The 24953-nt window shown below is 38.0% G+C and overlaps 1 protein-coding gene across 1 annotated transcript in view; it reads left to right on the top strand.

The window, feature by feature from the left end:
- Positions 1 to 23502, top strand: part of LOC306874616 (uncharacterized protein) — a gene marked incomplete at both ends in the record, with an annotated part of 66983 nt that extends 43481 nt beyond the window's left edge. Inside the window, 2 exons of the mRNA XM_079424764.1 lie at positions 19475 to 19567; positions 23457 to 23502. Coding sequence (XP_079280890.1) covers positions 19475 to 19567; positions 23457 to 23502 — 139 coding nt within the window. The remainder of the gene's footprint in view (positions 1 to 19474; positions 19568 to 23456) is intronic.
- Positions 23503 to 24953: the final 1451 nt, after the last annotated feature.

Here is a 24953-nt window from a genome sequence, read left to right on the forward strand (position 1 = left end):
GAAACCTCAGAAGTTTCTCGCTGTAGTACCGATATAAATTCAGCTCAAGAGGAACCTGTGAAATCAACGGAACAAGAAAAGTCACCATCAGATGAGGAATCCTCAGAAGGTTCTCACTGTAGTACAGCTATAGATCCAGCTCAAGTGGAACCTGTGAAATCAACGGAACAAAGAAAGTCACCATCAGATGAGGAATCCGCAGAAGGTTCTCGCTGTAGTACCGATATAAATCCAGGTCAAGAGGAACCTGTGATATCAACGGAACAGGAAAAGTCATCATCAGATGAGGAATCCTCAGAAGGTTCTTGCTGTAGTACTGATATAAATCCAGCTCAAGAGGAACCTGTGAAATCAACGGAACAAAGAAAGTCACCATCAGATGAAGAATTCTCAGAAGGTTCTCGCTGTAGTACCGATATAAATTCAGCTCAAGAGGAACCTGTGAAATCAACGGAACAAGGAAAGTCACCATTAGATGAGGACTCCTCAGAAGGTTCTCGCTGTAGTACTGATTTAAATCCAGCTCAAAAGGAACCTGTGAAATTAACGGAACAAGGAAAGTCACCATCAGATGAAGAATCCTCAGAAGGTTCTCGCTGTATTACAGCTATAGATCCAGCTCAAGAGCAACCTGTGAAATCAACGGAACAAGGAAAGTCACCATCAGATGAGGAATCCTCAGAAGGTTCTCGTTGTATTACAGCTATAGATCCAGCTCAACAGCAACCTGTGAAATCAATGGAACAAGGAAAGTTACCATCAGACGAAGAATCCTCAGAAGGTTCTCGCTGTAGTACTGATATAGATCCAGCTCAAGAGGAACCTGTGAAATCAAAGGAACAAGGAAAGTCACCATCAGACGAGGAATCCTCAGAAGGTTTTCGCTGTAGTACCGATATAAATCCAGCTCAAGAGGAACCTGTGAAATCAAAGGAACAGGAAAAGTCATCATCAGATGAAGAATTCTCAGAAGGTTCTCGCTGTAGTACTGATATAAATCCAGCTCAAGAGGAACGTGTGAAATCAACAGAACAAGGAAAGTCACCATCAGATGAGGAATCCTCAGAAGGTTCTCGCTGTAGTACTGATTTAAATCCAGCTCAAGAGCAACTTGTGAAATCAACGGAACAAAGAAAGTCACCATCAGATGAGGAATCCTCAGTAGGTTCTCGCTGTAGTACCGATATAAATCCAGCTCAAGAGGAACCTGTGAAATCAACGGAACAGGAAAAGTCAACATCAGATGAAGAATTCTCAGAAGGTTCTCGCTGTAGTACTGATATAAATCCAGCTCAAGAGGAACGTGTGAAATCAACAGAACAAGGAAAGTCACCATCAGATGAGGAATCCTCAGAAAGTTCTCACTGTAGTACAGCTATAGATCCAGCGCAAAAGCAACCTGTGAAATCAACGGAACAAAGAATGTCACCATCAGATGAGGAATCCTCAGAAGGTTCTCGCTGTAGTTCAGATATAAATCCAGCTCAAGAGAAACCTGTGAAATTAATGGAACAGGAAAAGTCATCATCAGATGAGGAAACCTCAGAAGTTTCTCGCTGTAGTACCGATATAAATCCAGCTCAAGACCAACCTGTGAAATCAACGGAACAAGGAAAGTTACCATCAGATGAAGAATCCTCAGAAGGTTCTCGCTGTATTACAGCTATTGATCCAGCTCAAGAGCAACCTGTGAAATCAACGGAACAAGGAAAGTCACCATCAGACGAGGAATCCTCAGAAGGTTCTCGCTGTAGTACCGATATAAATCCAGCTCAAGAGGAACCTGTGAAATCAAAGGAACAGGAAAAGTCATCATCAGATGAAGAATTCTCAGAAGGTTTTCGCTGTAGTACTGATATAAATCCAGCTCAAGACGAACCTGTGAAATCAACGGATCAAGGGAAGTCACCATCAGATGAGGAATCCTCAGAAGGTTCTCGCTGTAGTACCGATATAAATCCAGCTCAAGAGGAACCTGTGAAATCAAAGGAACAGGAAAAGTCATCATCAGATGAAGAATTCTCAGAAGGTTTTCGCTGTAGTACTGATATAAATCCAGCTCAAGACGAACCTGTGAAATCAACGGATCAAGGGAAGTCACCATCAGATGAGGAATCCTCTGAAGGTTCTCGCTGTAGTACCGATATAAATCCAGCTCAAGAGGAACCTGCGAAATCAACGGAACAAGGAAAGTCACCATCAGATGAGGAATCCTCAGAAGGTTCCCGCTGTAGTACAGATATAAATCCAGCTCAAGAGGAACCTGTGAAATCAACGAAACAAGAAAAGTCACCATCAGATGAGGAATCCTCAGAAAGTTCTCGCTGTAGTACAGCTTTAAATCCAGCTCAAGAGCAACCTGTGAAATCAACGGAACAAGGAAAGTCACCATCAGATGAGGAATCCTCAGAAGGTTCTCGCTGTATTACAGCTATAGATCCAGCTCAAGAGCAACCTGTGAAATCAACGGAACAGGAAAAGTCATCATCAGATGAGGAATCCTCAGAAGGTTCTCGCTGTAGTACAGCTTTAAATCCAGCTCAAGAGCAACCTGTGAAATCAACGGAACAAGGAAAGTCGCCATCAGATGAGGAATCCTCTGAAGGTTCTCGCTGTAGTACCGATATAAATCCAGCTCAAGAGGAATCTGTGAAATCAACGGAACAAGGAAAGTCACCATCAGATGAAGAATCCTCAGAATGTTCTCGCTGTAGTACAGATATAAATCCAGCTCAAGAGGAACCTGTGAAATCAACGGAACAAGAAAAGTCACCATCAGATGAGGAATCCTCAGAAGGTTCTCGCTGTAGTACAGCTATAGATCCAGCTCAAGAGGAACCTGTGAAATCAACGGAACAAGGAAAGTCACCATTAGACGAGGAATCCTCAGAAGGTTCTCGCTGTATTACATCTATAGATCCAGCTCAAGAGCAACCTGTGAAATCAACGGAACAAGAAAAGTCACCATCAGATGAAGAATCCTCAGAAGGTTCTCGCTGTAGTACTGATATAAATCCAGCTCAAGAGGAACCTGTGAAATCAACGGAACAAGGAAAGTCACCATCAGATGAGGAATCCTCAGAAGGTTCTCGTGGTAGTACCGATATAAATCCAGCTCAAGAGGAACCTGTGAAATCAACGGAACAAGGAAAGTCACCATCAGATGAGGAATCCTCAGTAAGTTCTCGCTGTAGTACCGATATAAATCCAGCTCAAGAGGAACCTGTGAAATCAACGGAACAAGGAAAGTATATTACTATTTAAAAATGATTACTAATGCAAACAGGTGGAAGAGGGTTAGACCTTCAAATTGAATAATGCGGCATTAACATAAGCATACATGTACACATGAGTAATGCTGAATGTTTATTGTTGGTTTTGTATTTATCTGAAAGCTATTTTGCATTTTTTTACAGGTGAAACAGAGGAGGGAGTTGTGGCTGATGAGCACTCAGATGAGCTGGATTAGATGGATACAAGTCTATAGTATAAGACCTTCATCATAATGATGTCCAGATTAAACTTGTCCATAATGAAGCAATTAAAATATTGCTGATCATGACTGTGAATGTAATTTAGCAATTAAATATATATATATATCAAATGACATAAACAAACTGTCTAAAATGAAAATTAAATTATTATGGGCTTCATGAACACAGATTCAAATCAGTGATCTATAATAGAGACATTTTAAAGATCAGTGATCCGGTCATATTTATATTTCTTTATACCATTGTTTTATTTTACATTTATCTATGTTTTACTTTACATTTCTTTTTACATTTTATATACAGAATGTTTATTTAAATTTTTGTAAGTTCTGTGTCTGTTTCGTGAGAAACATGTCTCTGTACTCAAGACTCTTTGACTGAAGTAAGAGATGTGGATGAATCTGTTCTCAAACCAGCCCAGACTGATCTTTACTGTTAGACTTTATGTAGCACTTTATGTGCTTTCAGTCACTAGTTTAGATTGTGTTTCTAATGCTTTTTGTTTAGTGATTTTAATCTTGTCTTGTATTGTATTGTAATGTGTTGGCATATTGTAACTATACAAATAAAAAACTTGATCATTTTATTTAGTTTGAAGAGTTTTAGTTCAATAGCCAGCTATCAGTATAATTGGAGATACAGCAGTAATGCCAAGATTTTCCTGCTTAAAGTTGTAGACCTGAAACTGAAAATATCACATCTGGAGTTCCTCAAGCTCACCGCTAGAGGTCAACACACCATCACATTATGAGAAGAACAAGCAACAGTTTCAGCATGTCACTATAGTGTCCAAATACAGGTGCATCTCATTCAATTAGAATGTCGTGAAAAAGCTCATTTTTTCTTGTAAGTTATTTCAAAAAGTAAAATTTTCATATATTTTAGATTCATTACATGTAAAGTAAAACATTTCAAAAGTTTTTTGGTTTTAATTTTGATGATTAGAGCTTACAGCTGATGAAAGTCAAAAATCAGTATCTTAATTATTTACATTTGAGTTTCAATTAATGATCATCCCTACAGTATAAATTCTGGGTATCTCTTGTTCTTTGAAACCACAATAATGGAGAAAACTGCTGACTTTGCAATGATCCAGAAGACGAACATTGATGCCCTCCACAAAGAGGGTAAGTCACAGAGGGTCATTACTGAAAGGTGTGGCTGTTTACAGAGTGCTGTATCAAAGCATATTAAATGCAAAGTTGACTGGAAGGAAGAATTTGGGCAGAAAAAGGTGCACAAGCAACAGGGATGACTGCAAGCTTGAGAATACTGTCAAGCAAAGCTGATTCAAACACTTGTGAGAGCTTCACAAGGAGTGGACTGAAGCTGGAGTCAGTGCATCAAGAGTCACCACGCTCAGACGTCTTCAAGAAAAGGGCTACCAAGCCACTTCTGAACCAGAGACAACGTCAGAAGCGTCTTACCTGGGCTGTGGAGAAAAATAACTGGACTGTTGCTCAGTTGTCCAAAGTCCTCTTTTCAGATGAAAGTAAATTTTGCATTTCATTTGGAAATCAAGGTCCCAGAGTCTGGAGGAAGAGTGGAGAGGCTCAGAATCCAAGCTGCTTGAAGTCCAGTGTGAAGTTTCCACAGTCAGTGATGATTTGAGCTGCCATGTCATCTGCTGGTGTTGGTCCACTGTGAAGTCCACAGTCAACACAGCCATCTACCAGGTAATTTTAGAGCACTTCATGTTTCCTTCTGCTGACAAGCTTTATGGAGATGCTGATTTCATTTTCCAGCAGGACTTGGCACCTGCCCACACTGCCAAAGGGACCAAAAGTTGGTTCAATGACCATGGTGTTACTGTGCTTGATTGGCCAGCAAACTCGCCTGACCTGAACCCCATAGAGAAAAAAAAAAAAAAAACTTTTACTTGTTTTATTTTGCTCAATGTTTGAGGAGCTGCAGCATACGTAGAGAAAAATATCAAGTTTATCCGTTTTTACTGGAGGCACTTTAATTTAAGTTGAAAACACCACCGCGCTTGTGTGTACATCTGCCGGTGCGGATTTTTCAAATTAACGACGGACGGTTGTTTAGGCGACGCAAAGAATTGTGGGTCATCTGTAGCAGCAAAGGATACACCTGTTGCGTCCTCCGAATTCCTGTGAAAGAAGGTCACATTCGGAGTGTCCTACTTGCTTTTCTGAAATGAGAGTATGAGACAGCCTCGATGACGTACAGTATTGCAGAGAAATACAACCCTTGTTAATGTTTTCAAATCATCGTCATGGCATTGTTTGTATTGTATACACAGTCAGTCGGGTAATAGTGTGGAGCTGGCAGTTTTTTTGTTTTTTTTATATCCTGAGGAGATTTTTTTATTTATTTTTGTACAAAAAAACGTCTTTACATTATCCCACACGTCAACCGAAATATTTAAGTTGAAATTTTACAATCTTGCCTGTATAGTAGCTTTATTTAGAGGAAAAAATTGTCCATTACACTCAGAGCTCGGTAGATTACTTATAAATTGTAGTCCGTTATTGATTCCAAATTACATGACAAAAATTTTAGTTAGTAACGTAATCCATTACATTTTTGGTAGTGTAGGAAGTTGCTATCGGGTGATCATGTGATGGTTCTGATTGTATTCACCTGTGGACACAATATCAAGGGATTCTTTAAAAAGAGCCCATGCGGGCACCTTGATGTCAATTTGACATCAAATATTAGTCAAGGTTTGATCAAGATGCTATATAGCATCGTATTAAATTCAGCTTGGACGGCAATTTTTTCCGGTGATTAATTGGGTACAAATAGGAAGCTATCCCACACTGAAATTGGTTTAATATATATGTAGGCCAATATGTTTGACGTTCAGTTTACATCAAATCAACGTCAAGTTTTAAACGTCATATTGACATCAATGATTAGTACATTTAATTAGGATTTATATAAATGTATGGTGTAATATGAATTTGTCGTTAGCTTTATTAAGTTTAAAAATAATAATTTTCTTAACTGAAGGCTCGAAACGCATTTGGCTCATGTTTTGAACCGATGTGCAGCTGCTGAATTTGAAAAATAATAAAATAAATACACTTTTTGTATAAATTGAAGGTAAACAGTGGAGTGATTACATTTACATCTACCAAAAATACTGATTTTCTGAAAATAAATTCACTAATAAAAATACAGAATTTTTATTTTTCATAAAAATATTAAGACAATTAAAAATGTTACTTATTTAAATATCATAATATACTATCATCCTACATTCTTTGTTTGAAGTAAAGGGCATTTATGATAACTGTGAAGAATTCAAATATTCGAACTAGAGGAAATCCGGCGCGGCGGAAGGATACCCTCCTCAAGCACACACAGAGTGGAGCAGCAGCGCAGCGCATGTCATGATAGCTGCAGCTATCACTACATGTGTCTACTTGCAGCATAAGCTACTTGCAGCACTTGCTGTTCTCAAACTCCTCCCACTTGCTGTTCTCAAACTCCTCCTACTTGCTGTTCTTGGCGTAAGCTCCTCCCACTTGCAGGTCTCCGGGCTGCAGCTATCACTACATGTCATTCAGCGCGTCTTCACTTTAACTCGCTCCGCTTTTCTTCTCATCTGTGCTCATTTAAATGAAACCGTTGCCTTTTTAAAGTTCTAAAGTAATAATCATATGAGGCTGCATCGCAATTTTTCCATAAATAAACAGAATAAATTAATACGTTTGTTATAGGCTACTGTATAAGTTAGGCTGTTTTGTATTTTGTTTTGTATTCGCACTTGTGCTCCTAAATACATTTTCCAGTTCGCACACATCTATTTTTAGTCGCAAATGCGAGTGAAATGCTCGCACTGTCGAGCCATGAGTTTTATCACTGAGGTGATATGTTAATAATTTTTTTACAGACGTCCATATGAGAAACAATTACCGTCCGAATCGGGCTTAAGACATCCCTTTTATAGCTAATCATGATATAGACCTGATGTCAATTAACTTAATTAGTTGCTTTGTAATTTGTTGCCCCTGTGTCAGCTTTTTTTGAGACCTGTAGCAGGCATCAAATTTGAAATTAGCTCATTTAGTGGATAAGTGTAAAATTTCTCTGTTTAGACATTTATGTCCTCTATGTTCTATTGTGATTAAATATTATATATTATATTTAAGTATTAAATATTACAGAATGAAGATGAGTACATTTTTCTTGTTTTGACTAAACATCATATTTTTTCATTTAGTACTGCCCTTCAGAAGCTACAGAAGCTTCATGTTTTCCAGAAGACAAAATAGGTTATTAATTTACCTTAATTTAAAGTTTTCACGCCCCGGCTCTTAATGCATGGTTTTTCCTTCTGGAGCATCAGTGAGCGTTTGAACCTTCTGTAATAGTTGCATATGAGTCGCTCAGTTGTCCTCATTGTGGAAAGATGAATCTCAAAATCATACAGTTATTGTTGGAAGGGGTTCAAATACAGTTGCGGGAGCTGAAGGATTTTTCTGAAGAACAGCAGGCAATTTAACTGTTCAGGACAAACAAGGGACTCATGAACAACTATCACTAAACAAAAAAATCACAGCTGTGGATCATTCAGCATTCAGGTAACAACACAGTATTAAGAGTGAAGTGACATACTGCCAAGTATGGTGACCCATACTCGGAATTCGTGCTCTGCATTTAACCCATCCAACGTGCACACACACAGCAGTGAACACACACACACCGTGAACATACACCCGGAGCAGTGGGCAGCCATTTTATGCTGCAGCGCCCGGGGAGCAGTTGGGGGTTCGGTGCCTTGCTCAAGGGCACCTCAGTCGTGGTATTGAGGGTGGAGAGAGCGCTGGACATTCACTCCCCCCACCTACAATCCCTGCTGGCCTGAGACTCGAACCCGCAACCTTTGGATTACGAGTCCAACTCTCTAACCATTAGGCCACGACTTCCCCCATGGAAGTCAAGTGTATGTAAACTTTTGAATGGGGTCATTTTTATAAATTCAGCTTTTTTTTTTTTTTTTTTTTTTTTTCTCCTGTGGACTATATGTAAACATCTTTTATGTGAAATATCTTATTCAGGTCAGTACTAAATAAACAATAACGTGCATTTTGTATGATCCCTCTTATTTTGGTAAAATAATTAACATTTTGCAGATTCTGAAAGGTGTGTATGTAAAGTTTTGACTTCAACTGTATATGTATATCAATCCTTGAAATAAAACTAAAAAAGGAATTAAGTTTCATCTGGTTAAATCTTCTCTAATTTTTTACAGTTAGCAGACCAAATTTTTTTCTTTGTATTTTTTTCTGTCTTTTGTCAAATGGATACCTAAATATTTAAAATATTTGGTTTGCCATTTTAACGAATATGTATTTTTATATTTGCAGGAGGATTATAATTATATGAAATTATTTCCATTTTCACAATAATTAATTTAAATCCAGAAAGAGGGCCAGAATTCTGAAATTGTTTCATGAGTTGAGGTAGAGACTTGTTTTGGTCTCCATGGGCCTCGTTTACACTGCAGGTCTTGATGCTCAATTCCGATTTTTTTGCCTATATCTGATTTTTTTGGCTGTCTGTTTACACATTCTTTCAATTGTGACCCATATCCGATTCATGTGTTTACACTTGCCATACCATCTGAAACATCCCGCATGCGTTGTTGTCATTTAGCTCCTCCACACGTGCTTCCTCCCGAGAATAATGTGACCTGTGCTGACAAAAACGAGTTGAGCAAATTTGAAAAATTTGTTATTTTTATTTTCACATTCTCCATTAAAACACCTTCAAAATGATGTATGATTTTTTGGAAATCGGACAAAAAATTACTGCTACACCCTCCAGTTATTTTCTCATGAATAATTAGGCTACTATATTAATAATCACAATATAGCTGTTTTTTATTTTATCTTTCCTCCCTATTATAAATCAGAACAGATGCAAAAAAAAAAACAGTACAGGAACAAATAGCCTAGAAAGAAACAAATAATACATTACCTTTATCATTTTACATCTAAACAAAAGCATTCATATAGCCTACGAAAAACAAATTATCAAATATAAAAATCACTTCAGTGTGTTCATTACAAATAAATTGATTATTAAAACTACAAAATTAGTTAAATGAAGTGCTACGAGTGATTCCTTTTCTTTTAGGCTATTGAAGTGAAGTGACATTCATCCAAGTATGGTGACCCATACTCAGAATTCGTGCTCTGCATTTAACCCATCCATCGTGCACACACACAGCAGTGAACACACACACACCGTGAACACACACCCGGAGCAGTGGGCAGCCATTTTATGCTGCGGCGCCCGGGGAGCAGTTGGGGGTTCGGGGACTTGCTCAAGGGCACCTCAGTCGTGGTATTGAGGGTGGAGAGAGCGCTGGACATTCACTCCCCCCACCTACAATTCCTGCCGGCCGGAGACTCGAACCCGCAACCTTTGGATCACGAGTCCAACTCTCTAACCATTAGGCCACGACTTCCCGTTATTGATAGATAACATTGAGACAGATGGCCTGTAATGCACAAATCATATAAAGTTACACATCAGATGTTTTTCCCCATCAGTTCTCCAAGCATTCACTGAAGACAGAACAGATTATGTTTGTGGGAATACTGAAATACTGTAATCCTGTGTATTTATTGGGATCTCGCGCTGTCAGAAGCGCCATTACGAGAAGCGAGCGGAGAAAAGGTAATCATCAGAAAATATACAATTAAAGATACTTTTAGATGTTTAATTACTATTTGGAGCATTGGGATCACTAAACTAGGGGTTAATGAACAAATTTTTGTGAAAACCTCAAAATTTACTAAATTTTTTTTTTATTTTTTGCCTGTAGCTCAAAATAGCCCATGTGCATTTACACTCATTTTTCCAGCATGGGTCCCATATTAAACCGCGGAGAAGTACCAAATTGTCACAGTTTTAATGACGTACAGAACGATGCCTCAAAAAATCCGATCTGCCTGTTTACATGACAGTCGCATTGGCACATATCCGATTTATTTCCACATATGAATTAGGCCTGAAACCGATCTCGCTATATCCGAATGCATGCATTTTTTTCCTGTTTACACTGTCATAGAACAGATCCTATCTGTGACATATATGAGCAAAAAATCTGAATTGGGTCACATTTAACTGACAGTGTAAATAAGGCCCAAGATAACATCTCGGTTACCTATGTAACCCTTGTTCCCTGAAGGAGGGAACGGAGACGTAACGTCAGTGTGACTGACTAATGGGATCTCGCCCGAGAGCCCAATCACCTTCGAGTGTTAACAAAACAAGCCAATGACAGTTGGCGTGCGTGTTTCGCCACGCGCACCCCACCCCGCAGCGCGGGTATAAAAGGAGAGTGCATGCAAACGCACATCAGTTTTTCGCTGAGGAGTTGAGACTGTGTGACCCGGCCATACAGCAGTGGTACAGCAACTGTGGCGACTGGACGTTACGTCTCCGTTCCCTCCTTCAGGGAACAAGGCTTACATAGGTAACCGAGACGTTCCCTATCAGTCAGTCACATTCGACTTAACTTCAGTTTGACTGACTAATGGGATCCCTTGGAAAACGCCACTATTGCTGACCCCCTCCAGTGCCCTGTGGAAGCCGGCAAGTCCCCCCACACCAGTTGGGATGGAAGATAGGACAGGGCTTAGGCAGAGAGGACAGCCACTGCTGTTCTGTACAGTGGGTATGGATAAAACTGGGAAAGCGTACCCCAAGTAAGGGAACGCTACGGAAGCCACATCCTGCGTAAAGGAGGTACCATGTGGAGATTACACACATGGACTGGCCAGGGGCAGAACTACATATGGAAATCTCTGAGGTAGACCCAGCCAGCCTAGGGTGAGAAACTACACAGCAGAGATGACAGAAGGTCTCTGCCAGGGAAAGACACAGGCTCACTGTGAGGGGAGCCGTACCATGGAAGAATACACGTGGGATCACCCGAAGGGGAATCACTACACACGGGCACCTAGCCAAGCACAAGGGCTGACCTTGGCCAAACACACAAGTGCTGGACCTGGCATCTGGCGCTCTGCCACGCCTGACTGCTGAGGGTGCGGGAGGAATTTCAACAGGGTTTGCCGTGGGGAACTGAACTGAGCAGCAATAAAAGCGCACATATACGGTCTGTAGAGGGAAATGGCGCAGCAAGCGTGATTGACACCAAGCAGTGTTCCAGTGTTACTGGCCATCTGAGGCAAATACACAGGAGGACATGGGCTCTACACGGAGATTATAGAATATCGCAAACGTGTTAGGGGCCACCCAGCCGGCAGCTCTACAAATGTCTGCTATCGAGGCGCCCCGCGCCATTCATAACTTGCAATGTGCGTATAATATTATCCTGTATTTGACGCTAACAGATAAAGCCTGACTGGTCTTGATTTATTAGGTTGGGCTAAATTCTTCTGGCCATAATTGATGTGAACATTCTATAATCAACATTTAATACAGATAGAGGTCTATACGATCCACATTGTAACTTATCATTGCCTTCTTTTGGTATAATAGATTTAACTGCATCCTTACAAGATGGGGGAGTTGTCGCCTTCCTTAAGACCCAATTAAAAGAACAGACCAAGATAGACCTGGTCCTGGGGATTTATTAGACTTTAATTTAGCTATAGCCCCTTTCACTTCATTTGCTGTTATTTCTGCTTGCAGTCATTTATTTTGCTCATCAGCAAGGGTCGGTAACTCCAATTTATCTAAAAAAACATTTTTCATTTGTTCTAATATTTTTGGATTCTATCCTTCTATCCTTTTTCCTATCCTGTTCTCTTTCTAAAAACTTTAACTGGTGCTATAATTTTTTAACTCCTGTTGTTGAGTTTTCTTTTTAAGTGAGGCAAATGCTATAATGTAGCTTTAGCAGCATCCCACAATTGGGGGGTGTAACCTCTACATTATCATTATTTTCTAAATAAGATTATATCTTATTTCTAATATACATTTTAAAAGAAGGATCATTACGAAGGTTCAAGTTTAATTTCCACAAGGTATCCTTAGATTTATTATCTAGTTTTCCTTTTAAATACATTGGGGCATGATCACTGATATCTATTGTTCCAATATCACAGCAGTTTACTCTGATCCTATCTCTATTAAACATAAGATAATAATCTATCCTGGTGTAGACATTATGTGGGGGAGAAAAATGTATATACTCCTTAGTATTTGGGTATAAGTCTCTCCATATATCAATTATGCCAATATCATTCATCAATGCAGTCATTTTCTGATGGATGGGTTTAGGAGAAGTTATTTTCTTGTTTGTAAAGTCTAACTCTAACATATGTTCCATTCATTATTCCATGGACAAAAATTAACCGACCATCTTTATCAACATATTCATATTTATTTTCAAAAAATAACCGTATGGGAGATCAGAATAATAACTCCTCTCCTATGCCCCTTTCATCTCCTATGAAATGATTTTTACTTCATTATTTGTTATGTCTGTTCAATATAACATCAAAATCTAAAGGATGGAAAAGACACAGACCCTGGATAATAATATACGAACGAGTAAAGAAAACTCTAAAAACCTGACAAACATATTGAGCTGCCATGATCTCTAACAAACGACCCTGAAACAAGCTAGTGGTGACATCTAGCGTGGAGGGCAAAACTTCTCTTCCACCATGGTGTTCAGGGCCCCCCAGTTCACCATCTTTACATGAGATAGAAGAAAACATGATTCTCATGTCTGACGTAATGTGCTCTCATAGAACAATTCGAAGAGAGAAGTAAAATCAAAGCTTATCTAAGAGTTTACAGTCCAAACAAGCGAGTAACCTCCAGGATTTTTTAGTTGTAGATGGCATAGGCAGCCTCAGATTATCTTCTGTATGCCTGTAGATGTTCTCTGATGTCTGTCGATCTCAGAGTCTTTTTACCTCTTTGTCTTTTGTTGTGCAGCAGTCTCCCAAGACGTGTGTTTGAGTTGTTCTATTAGTGATTCCATCAGCTGTGTTTTCTCCACATGGAATCCTCTTTTCACCATAGTGTGATAGATGTGGGTCCCATCCTCATAGTACACACGTAGTCTAGCCAGATATGGAGTCTGAAATCGGATCTTCTTGTCTTTCAGCACTTTTTTCACCTCCAAGTATTCCTTCTTTTTCTGAAGAACTGCAGGAGGATAATCAGGATCGAAGTAGATTTTTTTTGTTTGTCCACAAAGATAAATTTTTTACGCCCATGCCTTCCAGATCACTTCTTTCACTACGATCAATCTGGGTCTCGCGTTCATTCCAGGTTCATTCCAGTGCTCGATGGGTCCTCACCACACACAGTTCTGTATCCGGAGGAAAATCCAAAGTGTATCGCAACAATTCAGCGTAGTCAGTCATGGAATTTCTCTCTGCATCCTCAGGTACGTTATGTATATCCTTATATTGTCTCTTCTTGACCTGCCTTCTTGATCAATCTGTTTGCTGCGATTTGTATTTTTATCTTTTTTTTGCATTGTCTCTTCCTCATTTTGAATTTGCATTTCAATTTCTTCAATACGATCTTCTGCATGACCGATCCTTTGATTTGTCTTGTTTAATTCGATCTTGATTACATCCAGCTGACGACTGTTCTCTTTGCGAAAGCTTTGAAATTACTCCAAGATTCGTTCCAGATTGATCTGCGCATTATACGGGTGAGACTGCTGACGATTAGTATTGTGTTTTTGTGCTAAAGCATGTTCTGCACCGGTGCCTCCTTGCTGTCTACCTTCAATTTCCAGGGCCTCTGTGTTCGTTTTCCTGCTCTTCTCTCTTGTTTCCATTGTTGTCCCACTATTATAGCCTGCTTTAATGCAAGTTTTTATTTTATTCTCAAGATTTAGTGAATCACACACAATCTTTTTAAAAACTAACTGACTTGTAATTGTTTGGCATACAGAACATTGATTTATCAGACTAGATTGAAGTATGACAATTATAAGTAAACAATAACTTTACAAAACAGTCTTGTTTGTTCACATTAAGCAATGCATTGGCTATCATGAACTAAAATTAGAAATGCTTATTTTTTACAGCATTTAATAATCTTTGTCAGTGCTCATGTTAGAGCAATGTTTTAATGTTATACACTTTTAATAATAAAAAAAAAAATGTTTTAGTAAATGTTGAAATGAACATGAATGCTGTAGAAGTGTTCACCATTAGTCTGTGCTAATGTCCGTTTCCAACAGCAGTATTTTCATAGCATTTGTGATTTGTTTTTTTTATATATTAGAGAAACCAAAAGAATATGAATCATATAAGTTGTGTATTGTAAAATGTATTGTATGAGCTTCTGTAACTTTCACTGTTTCATTCTATTGCTCCATTGTATTTTGTATTCATTTAATAGCATAGCAGACATTTAGAGCTGCTCAAGTGTGGTGCTACAGAAATCATAACATTTTTCTGTAGTGATGTGGGGAACCACTTTATAGATATACAGTACTTTTCACTAAATCTATTTTATTAAGCAACATTAGGTGTTATGTTTTATATCTTTATTTCTCTCACCTTCTCTCTTTCTTTCACTTCACCATCAAGTAGAGGTGCATTGTTTTACTTCCCTTGCTAGTGACATGTCTGACCAAACTACACATTGTTCAGTGATATCTGAGAAAGAGATGTGCGCTCGCATAGCTTGCTGTGCACTCAATCCATACAGTGTGCTTCACTTATCAGCTTGCGCACAGCAGCTATGCATGTGTGAATATTGATTAATAGAATGTTATTAATATTATTGATTCATATTAATATGATATTAATATTCTATTAATTATATACATATATAATAGACATGCTTAATCTCTGATATCTACTTTCTGCTGTCTGTTTGTTCTGTGGTTGGTGTTTCTTTTTCTTGAAACAAGTACAGTACTCACACTGCATGGCATCTGTTTTTGGTATCGGAGCCGTTTAATGAGTATAAGTGCAGACGAAAAGTATAAAGACCAATGCTGACACTGCATCCCTAGTGAAGATGATCTCTCTTCCTCTTTTTGTCAATATGTTTTGTTGATGTTCAGTTTTATTTTCCTCTCTCTCTCTCTTTCACATTGTAGGATAAGCTGCTGTTTAATGACAGATGAAGGTTGTTCTGCTGTGACTTCAGCTCTCAAATCAAACCCATCACATCTGAGAGAACTGAACCTTAGTGTGAATGAACTAGGAGACTCTGGAGTGAAAAACTGATGAACTGATGAACCCACAATGCAAGCTGGAAACAAGTTAGTAACATTAAACTGTACAGCAGTTAAAGTGTGACGAAATCTTATTTTGCTGTTAGCTAATGGACTGATGTGTATCAGTCGAAAAATAATTGTTCTTTTTATTTTTTACTTTGAATCATAAACTTTGTGGTTATAAATTTGTTTCATACACTAACATCTATCTGACAGATCCTTGCTGCAAAATAGACACATGTAAGAATAGACTAAAAACTAGTTCTACTTGAGTGACTTGATTGTTGTTACATGCTTTACAGTACCTCTCACTAAATCTGTTTTATTAAGCATTTTTTTATTCTTTGATGGTAAACTACACACAAAAAAAAACCTTTAAATTGTGATTCATGTATAAAATTGTCTTAATGTTCTCAAATTAACATGAAAATAGACCATTTAAATGTCATTTTTACAATGACCTGTATGACCTGATTCTGTAGTTTAATCTACGTGTATAATTCATAAACTTTTTTTTTTTTTGTCCAAGTGTGAAGATGCTCCAGACTTGTGTTGTTACTAGTATCCTCAAATCAAATTATCAATTGGTTTATGGTTCTATAATTAAGTTTTCTGGTGAATTAGTGACACTATGACATTTTCTCATGATGAATTTAACTTACACATGTACATGCATTTGATTCATTGTCTTTTCTCTTTCTGCCTTCAGTCTGTCTGGATGCAGTATTACAGAGAAACAGTGTTTCATCCTGACTTCAGCTCTGAAAACAAACCCATCACACCTGAGAGAACTGGACCTGAGTGAGAATCAACTAAGAGACTCTGGAGTTGAAAACCTTGGGCTTCTGCTGAGCAGTTCGCAATGCAAGCTGGAAAAACTACGGTTAGTAACATTATATTGTAAAGCAGTTACAGTGTGATTCAATTTTACTATTAAGTTATTTATTTAAAGACAGCAGGGCTCAAGAATCATTATTTATAACAGCACATCTTCTGCCATTTCCCCATTTAAAGAAAGATTCAAGGCTACTGTCAGCAAATGGACTGATTGTTCAGTATGTCTGTCAGCACAAAGTTGCATATGCTAAAATTTGACAAAACTCACATAACTCAAATTTTTCTCGTTTGGCTCTGTTCGAAGGCGGTCGCATTTTTCTTCCCTCCCTCCCTCCTGAACTTCCCTGCTTGCTCTCTTGTATTGTCCTGTCCTCTTAAGAGACTCTCGCTGCACTATTTGCAAAACCGAAATTATGGATCTGATCAACTGGTCTCTAAATGCAATTGACACCATCTTCTCGACTAGGAAAGCGGGATCTGGAGAACCGGAATGTCCCGCTGGGACGTTTGCTGCTGGCTACACGATGGACGCATGGGAGAGATGGCGGGTCGTGTGTCTGGCGGCTCTCTCCGTGGAGGACATTGAAGACATCTTCTTATTCGGAACAATGATAACTGGGTTTCTGCTATTTGGATTAGGCGTTGCCCTAAATTATCAGAAAATTAAGGAGACGGGACTGGCTGTCCAAAACCTCTCACGGCTGCCCGTCATGATGGAAGCTGTAGGCAGAGCGGTCGCCTCGGAGACTGAGGCGATTAACCGCAATATGGATTCAATCACGGCTAAGCTCTCGGCTTTGGAAAGAAAAATCGACGGACATGGAGATCAGAATGGACAATGAGAATAGCTGTGAAACTGGAAGACAGCTGTTCGCACTAAGACAATCTTATCTCTTTCCGGCTTCCCACAACAGAACGGCTTGGCAAGGCCGCTCTGGTATCAACTCTCCGGTGAATACTGCAGGGAGACGCTCTTTCTTCCATTCCCTCCTCCCAAAAACACCTTGTTATTGTCGGGCGCTTGTGCTCTGTCCAAGGTCGTTTCCATGGCAATTGCTATGTCGCATCACGACCTGCGAACTGTGTCGACTGGTTTGGAGTGCTGGCGAGACGGATTTCAAGGCATACGAACTCACACGAACTTACACATACACACACTCATACACCTCCCTACCCCCATCCCACGCCTTCGTCGCTTCATCCTGTCAGGTGTTAACGGGTCCGTGGGTTTGCGCTGCAATGGCTGCTGGCCGGAGGGCTGTTTCGTCTGAACTAGGATTACTATGCAAGTTATGTTTCTGTGTTGACTGTGCTTTATGCTGAGGTTTTTTGTCTGTTCTCTCACTGCACCCTCTTCCAAGGACGTAGTGGGAAGACACTTTTTTTTCTCCTCTCTTTCCTCATGTTATGCTGTATCTCTTCTTCTCTATTGCATTTCGTTGCCTTGTACCTACATGTGCAATGACAATAAATTGAATCCAATCCAATCCAATCCAATAACATGAATGACAATGGATTATTCTGTCACATTGTTTCTACAACACTGATAGTACTTGAAGTTCAAAAGGGGTCAAGAAATGCATGTATCTGGGGGTTAGCTTATGAAGTTAGCAACATAAGCTAACAGATATTTGTAAAACTGATATTTTTTCATCCTCATTTTTACTCTCTGCCAAAAACACTCCATTTTAAGAGGCTTGACTGCTTTCAGAAATGCAAGTAATGCGGTGATCGGTGAACTTCACACTGTGTCCAGGCCATCCTCCAAAAACACATTGTACACAATAAATGAAAGCACTTAAGATTACTGATAACACCTCGCAGCTGTGTTGCTCAAGTAATTGATTGACAGAGAGGAGATAAGAGCACACCTGCTTACATGTAAAGAGCATGTAGAGAAAAATCGTAACATTAGTATAGAGAATTGGCCATCTAGTTTGGGTCAGGCTGCTGGTATCTCTGTGTAATAGTGCAGATATGTGAGCTGGCTAGTTAGAGGTCCATAGGCAGGATTAATATTAAAGGTGTTTATTGTGTTTGAACTGGTCTTTTTGAGAATGGCACACTAAAGGAAAGTTTTTGTGGAAAGCACTAATATAGAGATGGTTTGGGTGTTTTTTATTCAAATGACTAAACTCGGGCACACAGTTGCTCAAATAAAATACTCCAAATGTATTAACATTAGAACGAGATTAAGAACTAATTCATGTGATAATGTCATAAATAATGTCTGTTGAGCAGGTAACAGTCACTGTTGTTTTGACTCATTAAAAACTATGGTTAAATAAATAACATTGCAAAAGTTAGGCAGCGCTGACATTCAACAAAACAATTGCTAGATAATTGTACCTGTCGATCTCTGGGTCAGTTTTAAAACTCACCTTCTCTAAAAAGCCAGTCTGATGTAGATATGAGTTGTTACAGTCTCACTTTCATTTGAAAGCTCTTTTCTAAACAAGGTTTCTTTGTTCAACTGGTTGTCTTTTTGAACAATCCATTGTGTTAATAATGTTGCTTAGTTATGGCTTCAGACTGTCAGAACTATTAACAACCTCTCACCACATCATACCTGCTGTGTAGCTGAATGTTTGATAGTGAAATAGATGTGACGTAATCATGTAAAAACAAAAAACATCAAATAGATATTGTGTGTGAAATCCAACACGACAGCTCAAATGATGAAATATTATGTACTGCAGCTTTAAGGAGAATTTGTGATGTTAAACTACACTAAATTATCTTAAATTATATTGAATTTGAAAAGTTTATTTATTTTCTCACTTAATGTGAGAATAGTCCGTTTACATTTTTCAGTCAGTTCTGTGTATAATTCACAAACTATTTCTGTCCATCTAAAGATGCTTCAGACTTCTAACTAGTGTCCTTATAATCCTGGTTATGGATTGGTTGATGATGATGATGATGAATGTAACTCACACATGAACTTGACATAATTTGTAAGCATTGTCTTTTCTCTTTCTGTCTTCAGTCTGTGTGGATGCTGGATTACAGAGAAACAGTGTCTCAAAAAACACACAGGAGTGAAGCAGAATGATTCACACTGTAAACTGGAGAGATTGAGGTCAGTAACATTAACATAAGAATCAAAATGCTTAAAATCACTTCAATATTAGACTTTAAATTAAACACTGTTACTCAATATCTCAAGAAGAGCTTGAGTTCGCATTATATTTGTGGAAAATAATTCCTCACAGACAACTATGTTAGTGAGATATGTGCACAAGTATCTCTCTGTCAGTAATATCACTAACAGTCATGAAAATATGTGTAAGTATAAGAGACATTATAAATGACAGAAGCCACAGTGTGAACAGCAGCAGGATAACGGCATGAACAGTTGACCAAAAACACACGTGCCTCAGACCAGACAGATCGTAAGCTAAGCAAGAAGCCACAAAACAAGACAAACATGTGCATTTTGATTAAATATTTAATTAAAAATGTGTGCAAGAAATGATATTTGTGATGAAAACAGTAACTGTATACAGTATAACAGTATCACATTTACAAAAAATAATTAAGTTGCAAAGGAGTGAATGTGTTTCTGCAGAACCTTCTGTCTCCAAGACTTAATTTGTGCCTTTAGTTTGCTTTGTTATCTATAACGTAGTGTTTTTTTAACTGCTCTGTCTTCATTTTTATTTTAAACAATTTTCATTGTAGAGCATAGCATTATACATTTCAAATATTTGGGTCTTTTTATGAATTGGCTTGTTAAAATTCCCACTGGTTGGTATTTTTTTTTCTATCTATCGTACAGTAAGGTGCAGTTACCTTTGAATGGCAAATTCCTGCAGGCATATAAAAGTCAGGACCGGATGTGAAGCTTGTTTGGGAATCATTTATTCAGACAGTCTCTACTTTATAATGCAGCACTTTATATTCTTGAACAATGCTGTTATGAGGCAGACATCAATTGAAAGATTCCCTCATTCCTTGTGAATAATTAGTATAGCTCTGATGAAGCTCTGCCCACACTGAGCTCACTGTCAAATCAAACAACTTTTGATCAAAGCTGTGAAACTGTAAACTGAGGTGAGTAAACATCTCTTTGTTGTAGTCATACTAACACAGATAGGCATTTTGAATGTATTATATTTAAAACACAATCAGTGTAGTCACACTTTAGTTTGGGGATCAATTCTCACTATCAAATAACTATGACTTTTACCTCAATAAACTCCTAATTTGTTGCTTATTGATAGTTAGTAAGGTAGTTGTTGGTATGGGGTAGGATTAAAGGATCTAGAATATGGTCATGCATAATAAGACATTATATGCTAAGGAAATGCATGCCAATAAGCAAGTTAATAGTGAGAATTGGTCGTTAAAATAAAGTGTTACCAGTATTGATTTATAAAAATGTGTGCCAAATAATGTAGAATCAGAAACTAACATGATTACAAGAATTTAATGTTTATTAAAGTCTATTATACACTCTACTCAAAGTAATTGAAATACAGTAACTAATTTGCAACTTCTCCCACTCAGCGCTGTTTTTCGCTTCCTCCTTTCAGCCTGGAAAAAGAACATTGGTTCAGTTGGATAGCTGGTGTGAACTTCATTGGATGGCCAAAAGCCCAGGAACCTGTGAAATCAGATGAGGAATCCTCAGACAAGCCTCTGTAATAAATTAATATGTTTGATATGATGTCTGTAATCAAAATTTAAAATGTCCATTATATATTCAAATATGAACTGAGAGTATCAGCATAAAAAAAAAATCCTACCCCTAATCTGTTTTAAATCTTTGAGGACAGCAGAAGGGTTATGCAGCAATAATAGAAACATACAAGTTTATGAGTAATGTTGAATGTTTATTGTGGGTTTTGTGTTTACAAATGATATTTTGTGGTTTTATTTACAGGAGAAATAAAGGAATGAGAAGAGGATAAGCGCTAAAATGAGCTGGATTAGCAGGAAGATATGAGTCTTTGGTAGAAGGACTACAATCAGACGATGACATGATTAATCAACTCAATTTTGAAGAAATTAAAATATTTCTGCACATGATTGTGCAATAACATTTAAGTGCTCAGATATATCAAATGCTTAATTTTGCCTTTTCTGTCTTTATTTTACAGGAAAGTGGAGAGCAGACAGGAAAGAAAGAACAATATTGGTACTTGATCCAGGCCAGATTTGAACCCGTGTCCCAGCGACTCAATAGCCCTCTGGTTTGTGTATTTATTTAAAACTAGATAACTACAACATTTCTGCTTTTGATCCTCTCTGACATCCATTATTTACTCCCAGCTACTCTTACTTATATTGTGCACAATATATATGAAAATCATTTAGATTAAATATGAAGCAACAATCCCAAATGATGTGATCAAAGAAATGTGTTCTGCAAACATAGACATGGATACACTTTGATCTAGGTCCTAATTTCTGCAGTAAATTGTTACAAGGAGAACAATCTGTTTGAAGGGCTTCTGAGAAATGTTTTAATTTCTGAATATAATGAATAGAGGAGGTGTATAATTAATCTATATGTGTGTAAATATTTGGCCAGTATTATAAAGTTACTAAACACATAAAACAAACACAGCAGTCTTTGGTTATACTATGAGAAAAAAAAAAAACATATGTTCTGTATCTTGAGAAGAGAAATTACAGAAATGGCAGCGTACAGTACATCAAAATTAATTTATAATTTTAGGAATTTATTAAAAGGATGTATTTAATTCATTGTTTTAAAGTGTTTATTTGCTTTATGGGGAAGAGAACTCTTAAATAGGCTGCTTTAAAATATTTTTATGAAATCAAACACACCTGAGCATGCTAATCAATGTCTTCAGGATCATTAGAAAATCACAGGTAGGTGAGTTTGATCAGGGCTGGAGCTAAACTCTGCAGGAAAGTGGATCTCGCGAGCCAGATTTGAGGGTCACTGGTTTAAATTATATTGTACGTACTTTATACTCTCCACACTCCAGTCCAGCAGGTGGCGGTAACAGTTCAGCTGCTCTACCAGTTAAACCCACCGAAGAAGACGAAAGTGAAAGTAATAGTAACAGTGAACGCAGTTAATGCAGAATCTCTTTTACCGGATTGGACTTTGCTTTTGAATCACCACATGACAAACAACAAGTGTGAAGGACCGGAAAACATTGGAAAGTGTGTCTTAGTTCACACGAGTAATGGTGGTACTTCTTCGTCTACAGTTATCTGGCAGAATAAAGTATTTTGTTCCCTGTACACAAGACCGTCAGTACTACTGCAAGTAAGCTTTAATACTTCTCTTGTTGTAATTATTTGGAGTGTATGAAGGGATTTCAGCTAAAGCATGAAGCTTATTAAAATTGAATAATTATTTTTCTGAAGGATTTTCACACACTTCTTTCATTTAGTCGGCTTTTATAACTCGCATTACTAATATAAAGCGAAATCGAAAGTAAAATGCAGTCACGTGAAATTATATCTCGACGAAATCCAACATTTCCAGTTAATTTATCACATTACGTTTAGCACAAATAGTAAATTACTCGTATTTCAAAAGCACTATGATACAACAAGATAGGAAATAGTTTGGTAAAGGTAAGAGTATTTAAAGACTCCAGTACAGGAAGTAAAGTATTGTTGGTTATCAATGTCAGGAGCAAAAAAAAGTGTTTATTTCCTGCATAGCACATTTAGGCCATGGGTTTTGTGGAATGATCTATAGATAATAATCTTTTTATTTTTCATTCGTCCCTCTGAAATACCATGTTATTCATCTCAGTAACATTATTATCTTTAGGTCATGATGAACAGATTACACTTTTCATAAAGCAGTGCTGATATTTGCACTGGCTGTGAAGCTGCAGTAGGCTATATCTCTAAATGTATATCATGAAAATTAAAGTTTGTAAAGTATTCTTAAATCAGACATTTCCAGCAGGGGCGGTGCTACAGCTGGGCCTTTGAGAGCTTGACATATTTCTGTTGTTGTTGTTTATGTTAAGGGTCTGGCTGCAGACTTGCGCTCTCAGACGCCTGCGCTTCCGCTAGTGACGTCACTTGCAATCTTTTTTATTTTATTCTATTTTATTTATTATTTTTAACTGAATTGCTCAACATTTTACATCAGTAGCCATGATGATTACTCCTCCTCATTATGAAAACATAGTAGAGCCCAAAATAAACGCATCTCGCAAAGTTTTGCGCGTTACGCGTTTTAACATATAAACATATCATGATCTTTATTGTCCATTAAGCTAATAAGTAAATTATTTATATTTTTTCTATGAGAGGAAAACATTTAACGTGCAATTTAAAGGTCCCATATTGTCAAAAGTGAAATTTCCTGGCTTTTTCATGATAACAGAGGTCTAGGGGCTATGTAACTACCATATAAATTTCAAATCAGTCAGTCCACAGTAAAGTGCACACAGCCTGCATAAAGTAGCTGTGCCTTTTCACGAGTCCTTGTGACTTCCGTAAAAATGTGATGTCCCTTCAGTCACCATCCTGAGCACCGCCCACCGTCCTTTTGCCAAACACCCAGACAGCATCGCGTCCATGCCATTGCTGACCAACAACAACACAAAAACATGTCAAAAAGTTTAACTTTAATGGACGAAACCAGATCGGCTGACCTGTAACATTACACTCTCACTCAAAGGATGGACGATCTGACAGGACTGTTACTATGAGTGGATCACAGCTAACATGTATAGTAAAGACAAACTCACCGTGTCTATCTAGTCATGATGAAGATGTAAATACATTTCAATTTCAGCAGGCAACTATTTTTACAGCTACATTATTATTCCAGCCACAATTAATCACAAGACTGTATATACAATTGCAAATGATTATATATAAATCGTCAGTTTGTTGTTTAAAGCCTGGAATACACTATGCGATTTTTGCCCCGATTTTACAGTCTGAACAAATTAAGGCTAGTTGAGGAAAGTCAGAGCCAGTCTGCAGATTACAGCTGACATATTCCACAGAAAATCGCGTGGTGTACGATGGTCACAGACTCTGATTTGTTGGCTTCAGACTTTGAATCTATCCAGTCGGAGGATATCAAACATGTTTGATATTTTCAGCAGATTTTAGAACACATATGTTTTCATTTGTCATGCGTCTCCTAGCAACAAGGCGCACCTTTCTGCTTAAGTTTATTGTGATCGGAACAACTTTAAAGTCTGGTAGTGTATGATCCTCGGTCGTGTAGTGTATGATGCCCAGTTTGTCACTATTTGCAAAGTCGGTAAGTGTAAGATGCCTAGTGTTTTAAAAAACTGTTCAGGTTTTAAAAGTCGTGTAGTGTATTCCAGCCTTTACACACATGCACACAGACATTTATTTCATACACAACGGTCGTGAGATGCAAGAAATATTCAGACACGCCCATAACAACAAAAGACAATACTTTATTGAACCTTTTCTGATAAGAAGTGTGCGCTGCAAACGCGAGCATTTTTGACGATCGTTTCTGTCCAGTCTACTCG

This window comes from Barbus barbus (assembly GCF_936440315.1).
Source record: "Barbus barbus genome assembly, chromosome: 9".
In the NCBI taxonomy this organism is placed as follows: Eukaryota; Metazoa; Chordata; class Actinopteri; order Cypriniformes; family Cyprinidae; genus Barbus; species Barbus barbus.